Genomic DNA, 12,281 nt, shown 5'->3' with positions numbered 1-12,281 from the left:
GTCATTCAGATTTTATATTAACTTTTTTTATAGATAGAAAATCATAATGTAGAAGTGCAAAGATTTTTTAAAGCCCTAGTAGTTGCAGAAATATTCTTTGATAACTGTTTACTTCAGAAAAAGAGTTTTATGTGATATCAGATCTGACTTGAAGTTTGTGCAAAATTAATATTTTACTTTAGCATTAGATTTTGATCCTAAAGTGTTTTCTTAATATTATTACTCTAAAGTAACAAATACATGATAAAAATGTTTATTAGCTTATGGATAAAGTTGACATATTTATTAGAATTAGATTATTTCCTTTTTTTAGTCTCAGATAAATTGGTTTGTTTATTGGTGTCTCTCTTGGTTCCTACTTTTTAAAAGCAGATATGATGTTGCAAGCCTTTCGGTGTTCTTTGAAATACAAATGTATATCATAATAAGAATATATACTTTAAAATATGTATTATGTGATGTTGCCAAATTTATCAAAAAATGCTTCCATTTTGCATTTTGAGAAGTACTGAAATAAGTATTTTGTTTTATCCTTATAGCCGCAGCTCCAGTAGTACCTGAACTCAGCAGTGACATAGATAGCAGCAATTTTGATGACATTGAAGATGATAAAGGAGATGTGGAAACCTTTCCAATTCCTAAAGCCTTTGTGGGAAACCAGCTGCCTTTTATAGGTTTTACCTACTATAGAGAAAATTTGTATGTGCTTTATTGAAAATAATGTTTTCTTTAACTTACTAAAATTTTCTTTATCTTTTAAATGTGTAGCAGATTTCAGTTTATATTGTTTGGGTTTAGAATATGAAATAATTTTATAGCATTGAAGTATTTTAAAATATTTTTAATCCTAGAGATTTCTAACATAATATGTAGTGAAAGATCTTTTGTTCTTTTTCTGCACAGCTTATACAAAATAATCTTGTTCACTCACTTTTACTATTTTCTTTATGAGTCATTCATTGAACAAATATATACGTTAAGTCCAGGGCTCTACTAGGTGTTCTGTAGCATACAGAGGCAAAAGATAAACCCTGGGCTCCTCAAGGAGCAGTAGAGTAGGTGAAATAAGACAAGTGTATAAGTTAACCATAAAACAAAATAGTCTTAGTGCAATGCAGTTTGAGAGATCTGATTAGAAACAGAGCGGGGGGGAGGAGGGGGGTTGGAGGGGTTGGTCTTCATGAAGATGGAATTTGAATTAGGCCTTGAAATACAAGTAGCATTTAGGGGAATTGGTATTCTAAGTCAAAGGAATGGTGTGAACAGAAATATGAAGGTAGAACTTTTATAGAAATTTGGGTAGAATGAAGAATATAAGAAGGGAAAATTTTAAGGGGATTTTTTTCCACCATAGTGGAAAAGGGATATTGATACTACCTTATGAAGAGCTTTGAATATCAAGCTATGGCTTCTAAATACATATTCTGAATAATTTCTAAATAGAGAAGGAACATGTTCTTTAGAAAGATTATTTTAGCAGTGATGTGTAGGATAGACTAGGCAAGGGATATCCTTTTCATTTATTATACTTAATGATTAAAACCAGATCATCTCAAAGGTTAGTTTTTTTTTTTAAGTGCCTACTTTATTTAAGGCAGTGTACCTGGGCACTGGGCATAAAAAGTCCATTCCTGCTCAATGACTAGAAGAATTTTTTTTTTTAATTTTTATGATAGAAGACCAGTGGTTATTTTGGAAAGAATAGATTCAGTTAAACAAAAAAATTTAAATCTCAGACAGTTCCCAGCTGTGTGTCCCTGGGCAAGTCACTTGACCCCCATTGCCTAGCCCTTACCACTCTTCTGCCTTGGAACCAATACACAGTATTGACTCCAAGATGGAAGGTAAGGGTTTAAAAAAAAAATTAAAGATGGGAATCCAGATCGTAAAAAATTAAGATATAAGTGAGTAGAAAGGAAATAGATATCATTAATTTAGACTATCTTCCATTGTGTTTAGCAGTAAAGGCAATAAAAGAGGAGATAATCATTTAGGATGATCAGTTAATCAATGAACATTTATTAAGTGCCTACTATATGCCAGACACTGTGGGAACACAAAGCTCTGGGAATACAAAAAGAAGTTCTATGGGAACTCACAATATAATGGGAAAATAATGTGCAAACAAATAGGTACAAACAAGGTATATAAAGAATAAATAGAAAATAATTTAGAGAGACAGGCACTAGAATTAAGAAGTGTTGAGAAAGGTTTTCTGTGGAAGATGTCTTCCCAAAGAAGATTTTTATCCTAGCTTTTAGTTGGGACTTAAAAGAAGACAATAGACTTCCTTTTGTGGGAACGGAAAATTTTCATTTTTGTTGTTGTATTCCTAGAACCTAGAACTATGCTTGGAAAGTAGTAGGCACTTTGTAAAATCTTGTGATTGTTGAGTAAGTAATATGGTTGTATAATGTGCTTTAGAAAGATAACTTCATCAGTGCATAGAAGAGAAACTATAGGGATGAATATGGAGGTCACTTAATTTGGAGGCTATTGTAGTTGCTCAAATGAGAGAGTGGTTATGTGAAGAGAGGAGGCGATTGTGAGGAGATGTAATCCACTAGTTAACACCTATAGCTATAGGAGTAAGTGAAGGTGAAGAGTAGAGGATGATTCCTAGGTATGAGCCTGAATAACTGGAGGAATGGTAGTGCCTTTATAGAAAGTATTAAATTTGAGTTATTCAATTAAATCCTATTAGGACAATCAGGATAGAAAGACTTAAGGGACAGTAATTGAGTTCTATTTTGGGCACAGTGAATTTGAGATGCCCACAGAACATCAATCAGTGAATCAACACATTGAATGCTTGATATATTCCAAGCAGCGTGCTAAGCACTGTGGATACAGAGACAAAAATGAAGCTTTTTCACCTCTAAATACTTACATTTTAATGGGGGAGCCATTGTGTATATATCTTATGCAGAGTGACTATAAGCAAGTTTTGGAAAGATTGCATTCATAACTATTGGTTGAATAAAGACTTTATGAAGAAGGTGGTACTTGAACTAAGTCTAGAAGAAAACTAAGGAATCCATGAGGCAAAGGTGAGGAAGGAAGGAGTGCATTCAAGGCCCGGAGTACAACAAGTTACAAAGTATGGAAAGGGAAATGGGAAATAGGATTTCATGTAGCTTCAGAAAAGCTAGTAGTCTAGGATGACTGAATCACAAAGTGAGGAAAAAGGAGTAAAGTGTAAGAAAACTAAAGAGACAAAAAGGAACCAATTTGTGAAGAGCTTTAAATGCCATAGAGAGGAGTTTATATGTTATCCTAGAGATAATATTAAACCACTAAAGTTTGTTGAGTAGATGGGGTAAAATGTTTAGACTGTAGGAAATACATTTTAGTAGCCATGTGAGAGATTTGAGTCAAGAGAGGCTTAAGGCTGGCTCTTACATTTGTTAATTTTATAGTTGGACTGAATATTTAATTGTTGGTCACCAGGGATTTAATTTCTAAATTCCAAAATGAATTACTAAAGTAAAATGGGATTTATGGTAGTTTGTTTTTACAGTAGAAGAAAGATATTTAAGGAAGAGGGAGAAGGGGAGAGAGAGAGAGAGCTCCAGCTTCCTCTGAACCAGTTAGAAATTCTAAGACACCAGTCAGGGGAAAGGAGTCTCAAGACGATGGGCCTTTCTCTAGTTCTCTAGGTTCACACCTTCAGAAAAGGCAAGGAACTAAGTCAGTATTTACACTCACCACCATGACTGTCTAAAAGGAAAGTAGTCTGAGGTCTCCTGCACAAGCTCCTCCAGGAGTCCAGTTCCAATGCCAAGTGTCTCCACTCCAAGCCCAAGTGGCTGTCTCTTTTGCTCCAAGTCCGAGAGTCTCTCTTCACTCCAGTCCAACTTCGAGTAATTGATAATGATGATCTCTGTGTTTCTGTTTGCACTATTTAAAGACCTTTTTCTCTTGTGTCACCTCCCCTAAATTTTATGTCTACCAATCACAGCCAACGTTCCTCTCCAGGACTGCCCACTCTTTCACACGTGGGTCACAGACCTCTCACTCAATGTATGAAAGGGTGTTCATACCTTTTTGTGATTAGTTTGGGTAGATCTACTTTAAGTACTGGGTTTATACCTTGGGGATTCTAATCTAAAAATAGACAGATTACAATTTAATCTTCACAATAAGGAAGAGCTAAGTACCTTCATTGTTACAATCAGGGGAGAGCTAAATCCAATCTTCACATATTAGTCCAGATGATGTTTAAGTACCTGAACTAGAATGGTAAATCTGTAAATAAGAGAAATATAATGGTCAAGTTTGGCATCTCATTTGGATATATGTGATGAGTATCAGTGAGGAGTTAGGATTTCATGGTTATGAGTCTGGGTGACTGGATGGAAGATGATAGCTTTGAAAGTAATAGGAAAACTCAGAACAATGAGTTTTAGGAAAAAGATCGAGTTATGGTTTGGACCTGTTGAGTTTTAAAGGCCTCTGGGACATCCAGTTTGAAATGTCTAATAAGTTGTTGGAGAATCTGAGAAGGGAAACTAGGAGTCAGCATAGAGTTGATAATTGGACCTCTAGATGATGCAGTCATCAAATGAGAGCATATAAAGAGAAAATAGGTCCAAGACATTCATAGTTAGTGGGCCTACTATGATGATAATAAAAGAGACTGAGAAGGAGCAGTCATATGGGTAGGATAAGGACCAGGAATGAGCAATATCCCAAAGACTAAAAGAGAAGGGGGTATCTGAGAGGAAAAAAGATAATCAACAGTATTGAGGGTAGTAGAGAGATCAAGAAGGATGAAGATTGATAAAATGCCATTAGGTATGGTAATTAAGGATATTGGCAACATCCTAGTAGTATTTAAATTATGGGAACTTGCCTTTTTTTTTTTTTAATTTTTATTTGGTCATTTCCAAACATTATTCATTGGAAACAAAGATCATTTTCTTTTCTTCCCTCCCCTCTTCCCACCACCTCTCCCACAGCTGACGTGCAATTCCACTGGGTATCACATGTGTTCTTGATTCAAACCCATTTCCATGTTGTTGGTATTTGCATTAGAGTGTTCATTTAGAGTCTCTCCTCAGTCATATCCCCTCAACCCCTGTAATCAAGCAGTTGCTTTTCATCGGTGTTTTTACTCCCACAGTTTATCTTCTGCTTGTGGATAGTGTTTTTTAGATCCCTGCAGATTGTTCAGGGACATTGCATTGACACTAATGGAGAAGTCCATTACCTTTGATTATACCACAGTGTATCAGTCTCTGTGTACAATATTTTCCTGGTTCTGCTCCTTTCGCTCTGCATCACTTCCTGGAGGTTGTTCCAGTCTTCATGGAATTCCTCCACTTTATTATTCCTTTTAGCACAATAGTATTCCATCACCAACATATACCACAATTTGTTCAGCCATTCCCCAATTGAAGGGCATCCCCTCGTTTTCCAGTTTTTGGCCACCACAAAGAGTGCAGCTATGAATATTCTTGTACAATATTTTTTCCTTATTATCTCTTTGGGGTACAAGCCCAGCAGTGCTATGGCTAGATCAAAGGGCAGACAGTCTTTTATCACCCTTTGGGCATAGTTCCAAATTGCCCTCCAGAATGGTTGGATCAATTCACAACTCCACCAGCAATGAATTAGTGTCCCCACTTTGCCACACCCCCTCCAGCATTCATTACTTTCCATAGCTGTCATGTTAGCCAATCTGCTAGGTGTGAAGTGATACCTCAGAGTTGTTTTGATTTGCATCTCTCTGATTATAAGAGATATAGAGCACTTTTTCATGTGCTTATTAATAGTTTTGATTTCTTTGGCTGAGAACTGCCTGTTCATAGCTATTGCCCATTTATCAATTGGAGAATGGCTTGATTTTTTGTACAATTGATTTAGCTCTTTATAAATTTGAGTAATTAAACCTTTGTCAGAGGTTTTTATGAAGATTGTTTCCCAATTTGTTGATTTCCTTCTGATTTTAGTTACATTGGTTTTGTTTGTACAAAACCTTTTTAATTTGATGTAGTCAAAATTATTTTACGTTTTGTGACTCTTTCAAGTCTTGCTTGGTTTTAAAATCTTTCCCTTCCCAAAGGTCTGACATGTATACTATTCTGTGTTCACCTAATTTACTTATAGTTACCTTCTTTATGTTCAAGTCATTCACCCATTCTGAATTTATCTTGGTGTGGGGTGTGAGGTGTTGATCCAAACCTAATCTCTCCCACACTGTCTTCCAATTTTCCCAGCAGTTTTTATCAAATAATGGATTTTTTTCCCAAAAGCTGGGGTCTTTGGGTTTGTCATAAACTGTCTTGCTGAGATCATTTATGCCAAGTCTATTCCACTGATCCTCCTTTCTGTCTCTTAGCCAGTACCAAATTGTTTTGATAACCACTGCTTTATAATATAGTCTGAGATCTGGGACTGCAAGTCCTCCTTCCTTTGCATTTTTTTTTCATGATTTCCCTGGATCTTACTTGCCTTTTTTAAAAAATTGCAGGTTGTTAAGTGATTCTTCTTCATCTTGTACAGAAAATGATTCAGTACAATCAAGGAAAAATGAGGTTAGTATGTTTTTGAGTGTTCCGTACATTATATATTTAATTATTTTACTAGTATTTACGTTATAAGAAACTCCCCAATAATTTCCTTGAACATTTCTGTCTGAACTGCTGAATGAAGTCCTCACATAGAACTGACATAATTGTTATATTGAGCTATCCAAATGCTAAATAACTCAAAATAAATCTATATTTGTGATAGTTCCTTTTGAGAAAATGTTTTTTATAACTTGTCATAGTCAATAAGTAGTGAATTCTTGGAAAGTTGCATTGTGTATAATAATAGCCTCACCTAATAATGCCTTTAAGCTTTTTAAGGTGCTTTATATTATCTCTGATCTGTACAACAGTCCTATAAGGTCAGTGTTATCATTACCCTACCTCTGTCACAGATGAGGAAATGGAGACTATAGGAAATGACCTACTCAGAGTCACAATTAATTGAACTTCGGTCTTCCTAACTTCAAATTTGTTGCTCTATTCCTGCCTCACTAAGCTGCCCAGTAATAAGAATGAGTATATAAAAAATAAGAATAAGTAATATTGAAATACTCTTATATATATACTCTGTAGTCATTAGAAATTTATAATTCCTTTCTCCCTCCCCCCCAACTCTGTTCCCCTCAAACCTCCTTTATCTCCCATGCCCTTCTCAGTTCTCCAGTAAATTGTTTATGGTCTCTTTATGATGTAGAAATGACCCTAGCTTCCTAAAAGCTAAACTTAACTTCTGACATTTTTCAACAAATCAAAAAATTAAAATAAGAGGCCTGGTAATAGCCTTTAGGTTTGTTTTTAAAAAATATGCCTAACTAATTTTGGAGAGGCTTTTGGCTCTGAAAGAACTACAGTAGGTTAAAGAGGGTTGCCATGTGGGTCAGTAGAAGGAATAAAGTTACAAGTTCTTGAAGTTTCAAAGCAATTTAAAAATACATAAGACCTTCAAATAACTTATATATAAAGAAATATTTGCTAGGAATTTTGTGGATGTATAGACCTGTTTAATAACTTTGTTTACTACTACTAAAATAATAGTGAGCATTTACATAACACTTACTATGTATTGAGGACTGCTCTAAGACTTTTACAAGTATTATCTTATAGTTAGGTAGCTTAGTGGATTAAGAGCCATACCTAGAGATTGGAAGTCCTGGATTCAAATGTGACTCAGACACTTCTTAACTGTGTGACCCTGGGCAAGTCATTTAATCCGCATTGCCTGGCCCTTATCCCTCTTCTGCCTTGGAACCAATACACTGTATTGATTCTGATATGGAAGGTAAGGTTTTTAAAAAAGAAAAAGAAAACAAAATTATCTTATTAGATTCTCCCAACAACTCTGGAAGTTGGTGCTATTATTACAGTTCCTTTTATAGTTGTTGAAACAGGCAAATGGGTTGAGTAGCTTGCCAGGATCATACAGTTAGTACCTATATCTGACGCTGACTTCAAGTCTTCCTGACTTCAGACTGAAAACTCTACCCCCTTGATAACCTAGCTATAAATAAACCTGGGGTGGAGGAGTACTGTATCATTTTGCATATGTGTATTATTTTGAAAAAATTTAAAAATTAAAAGCATGCATCAAAATATTGCATTTTAAAAATGAAAAAAATTCCAAATAACTGATTGCTAATTAAGTAATGCTTTATATATAGTCACAGCATCACAACTATCCTTGATAGAGTAATTATGATAGAAACATGTATCAGCCTACAAAATGATGCATAATATAGCACTTTACATGTGTTTTATAAATCAGCACGCATTTATTAAGCTTTATTTTATGTGCTGGGCATTGTATTTGGCACTGGGGATACAAATACATAACATGAAACATTCTATTCTTAAGGAATAGATGACTAGGATGACCACTAAGAACACCTATGATTATAAATATGAAAAAGAAAGATGGTTCCTTACCCTCAAGGATCTTGTAATCTAATGGAGGGAAAATAGTAATACAATAGGAAACTGAATGATGAAAGGGTAGCATGGAATATGCTGCTCATGGAGCAAAGCTGTTTTATAAAGGAAAATCTTGGGAGGAGTTTTTGCTCAGTCACCAGCCCTCCAATTAGAGGAGAAAGGCAACCGAGGGTCCTGAGGAGGAATTGGGTACCAAAGCTAAAGTAATCACCATGATGAAGAAATTTCTGATAATGAATTTATCTAGGGGAAGTGTGATATTCCTAGAGTGCAAGTTGAGTAGCTGGATGGAGTATATAGCACATGAATTGTAATTGTTCAAATAAAATCCCAACCCTTTTTTAAAAATAAAATATTCTTTTTAAAAGATTTACATTTCATTTATTGAATATATTTATTATCTCTTCTCTCTCCTCCCAATCCCACTTCACTGAATAATAACATAAAATCTTCATAATAAATATGCATAGTCCATCAAAACAAATTTCCATGTTGATCAGCCTCAAAATGTACATCATTCTACTTTTTTAAGCCATTGCCTCTCTTAAATCCTCTGGCTGGTTCTCTTTGCAATGATCTATGCTCTAAAATCTTTCAGAGTTATTAGAAACAAAATATTCTTGATCATGCTCTCTTATAGTCATAATATTTCAGGAATATGTTTTTACATTATTTCCTAAAAGGAACAGAGTCAGAGAATTTATATGAGCATTTTTGAAGGGGGGGGGGAGAATAGTTATCCCCAAGGAATTGTATCCAAATTATTACAGTTTTGGGGGCTTAGTATCTAATTAGCAAGACTGCCATGATTATAATTTGTCTTTGTTTTATATTTATATATTAAATTAGTTGAAATAAAGGTCACGATTTTTCTCCAAAGAAAACGTGTATAACTCTGACCTATAATCATGCATTTTATGGAAAGATTAGGAAAAAAGAATCATAACAAAATTAGTAAAAACAGAGGGTCCAGTGATGATAAAAATAAATAAAACCATTATTGGAATTTTTTTGCAAAGGGTTTTTAGAAACTTGCTCAGCAAATATTAATTTCATGGTCTGTGCAATTTTTCAGTCTTTTGTTATTCATTTTCCCAAAGAAAATTCATTTTAAAGTTATATCCTGTATTTAGACCAGAAGGTCCTATTGAGAAATCCATAGATCTAAATTCAGACTGAAGAATTTAAAGCAAGGAGATGGACTGTAAATTTCATGTTTTACTATCATTTTACCACCATCACAGGAAACTATTGCTCAGCTTTAAACAGTTCAGTTTTGTTTTTAAAATGTGGTCTCTTATTACAACTAATATAATATATAATTTTGAAAAGTGTCATTAAGAAGAATCTTTAGGAAATGCTTCATTTTCAAGGTAGTTGCTGAGAATTTTAGTACAACTCATACTGTCTTGCTTTTGATTTTAAAGACTAGTCATTATTTTAGTTTAATTCATTACATGCTTTTCCCTTTCTGTACGGATAGGAATTATACTTGTTTTATTCTGTTTTTCTTAGCAATCTGTACAGATTCAGAAAAAACTATTCTTATTAGAAGAACACCTCAACAATGAGATACAAGCCAAAGAGGACCTGGACCAGAAGTGCAAGTATGTTTTTAAAATAACTAAATTTGGCATTTTTGTAGGCAAGAGAGATTTTTAAAGTAATGATACAAACACAGGAAATTTTATTCACTCTTTCTTATTTTATTCTTCTTTCTTTTGAAATTCCTTAGATTGGTTAGCACTCGACTAGAGAAGATAACAAAAGAACTAGAAGAAGAGGTAAATTTCTTCATTAAATTGACTTTTAAAATATTTTCCTTTAAAATATTTTTCTCTTACCTGTAATAAAAGTGTATTAGTAGAGTCATATTATATTATGAAATATAGTGGTTAATGTCTTAGTAGCATTGGTTTGTGAGATAGGACCAGTTTACATTGTAGGATATCTGTATTATATTAGCCTTTTCTTTTATTAATTACTAGACTTTACTAATTATGTGAAATAGAATTGACAGTTATAATGGTATTTTTGGGGGGGGGTAATAAAGTGTGTTAGGTTATGGTCCCAAAGCTATTTCTTCTTAGTTTCTGTTATGTGAACTCAGTAATCCATATAGTAGTTTAATGGTAGACAAAACTATAATGAAAATACCTTTTGTAGTAAATAAAATGTTACAACTTCATCATTTAGTTATAGTATGATTTTTACATTATATTATAGAAACAAAATAGTTACCTATTTTGGTAGCTCATTGTAGGCTTGAACTTAATATCTGTGACTATTCACTACTGCATTAAATTTTTTATAGAGTTAGTTTCTTTGACCACAGCTTTATGATAATTTCAGGTTACCTCAAGAAAGAATGTAGAATCTACATTAAGACAATTAGAAAGAGAAAAAGCTCTTCTTCAACACAAAAATACAGAATACCAGCGGAAAGCAGAATATGAAGCAGACAAAAAACGGAATCTGGAAAATGATGGTTTGTAATATAGCCTATTAATATGGAATGGTTTATTTTTCAAGTTAACTTTTGAAATTCTCTACCATCAGTAATAATTTAGTTATATGTTTGACTTTCCCATTGAAACACCTTTTTTTACTTCAGTTAACAGCTTGAAAGATCAGCTTGAAGATTTGAAGAAAAGAAATCAAAACTCACAAATATCTAATGAAAAAGTCAATCAGCTTCAGAGACAAGTAAGCTATCATGCATTCATGGGTAATCATATTAGATTCCAATGTATTGATTCAACAAATCACTTATAGCATACTTATGTATGGTATTATCCTGTGCCCTGGAAAATACAAAGATGAGTAACATGATCCTTCCTTCAAGGATCTTAAAATCTACTTGAGAAAATGAGCCGCGTGTAAAAATAACTGTTATGTATTATAATAAATTTGAGAACTGAAAATAAGACTACTCTGATAGAAGAAGCCTTGTGATTGGAATAAATGAAACATGACTGGAAAATTAGGCTGTTGCCAGATTTTTTTAATGTATAACTTTAATTGTTAGACTAAAGAGTATATGATTTATCTGATAGGAAATGGAAGTTTTTGCATAGTAAAATGATATGATCACTGTTGTATTTTAAAGAGTACTTTGTTAGTGATGTAGATTGAAGTAGAAAGCGAGTGAAGATAAAGAAATTAGACTTTTGATAAATATGGGCCTAATGTTAGATTATATTTCTCTTGTCTAAGGAACAGTCTAAATGGATTCATAAATATCTATCCCAAGATTGATTTCATGATCCAAGAATAATAAGTTTTTGAACCACATCAATTCACCAAGATTGTCTAACAGGTTGTGGTGGAATTTTTGTCTTCCTTGATAGGAGCTATGCGTATGCTAAAATGAAATCACAGGTCCATGCAGTATAAGCTTAGTTATTTATATTATGTGCCTTTTTAAAAATTCCTAGAAAATATTTTTTCTTTGTTGTTTATTTTGTAACAGAAAGTATGTGTTTGTTTTTGTTTTGTGAATCAATAGCTGGATGAAGCCAATGCTTTGCTGCGAACTGAATCTGATACTGCAGCCAGGTTACGGAAAAACCAGACAGAAAGTTCAAAACAAATTCAGCAGCTGGAATGTAATAATAGGGAGCTACAAGACAAAAACTGCATGTTAGAGAATGCTAAACTGAAACTTGAAAAGGACTTCATCAATCTTCAGTCAGCTCTAGAATCTGAAAGGAGAGATAAAACGCATGGATCTGAAATAATTAATGATTTACAAGGTATTATAGTGTAAAGATTGAGGTATATTAGATTAAATGTATTGATTAAAGTTTTATTGAT

At 33.5% G+C, this 12,281-nt stretch overlaps 1 protein-coding gene across 8 annotated transcripts in view; it reads left to right on the top strand.

The window, feature by feature from the left end:
- The window catches only part of ROCK2 (Rho associated coiled-coil containing protein kinase 2), a 199,142-nt gene that overhangs the window by 152,666 nt on the left and 34,195 nt on the right, over positions 1 to 12,281 (top strand). For all 8 annotated transcript variants that reach the window (XM_056813427.1, XM_001381617.5, XM_007476249.3 and 5 more), the window contains 7 exons: positions 540 to 699; positions 6,476 to 6,539; positions 9,981 to 10,072; positions 10,201 to 10,249; positions 10,818 to 10,953; positions 11,080 to 11,171; positions 11,974 to 12,220. In XM_056813427.1, the coding sequence (XP_056669405.1) occupies positions 540 to 699; positions 6,476 to 6,539; positions 9,981 to 10,072; positions 10,201 to 10,249; positions 10,818 to 10,953; positions 11,080 to 11,171; positions 11,974 to 12,220 (840 nt within the window). The remainder of the gene's footprint in view (positions 1 to 539; positions 700 to 6,475; positions 6,540 to 9,980; positions 10,073 to 10,200; positions 10,250 to 10,817; positions 10,954 to 11,079; positions 11,172 to 11,973; positions 12,221 to 12,281) is intronic.

This window comes from Monodelphis domestica, chromosome 1 (assembly GCF_027887165.1).
Source record: "Monodelphis domestica isolate mMonDom1 chromosome 1, mMonDom1.pri, whole genome shotgun sequence".
NCBI classification, from domain to species: domain Eukaryota; kingdom Metazoa; phylum Chordata; class Mammalia; order Didelphimorphia; family Didelphidae; genus Monodelphis; species Monodelphis domestica.
This window is presented reverse-complemented; position numbering and strand designations above follow the sequence as displayed.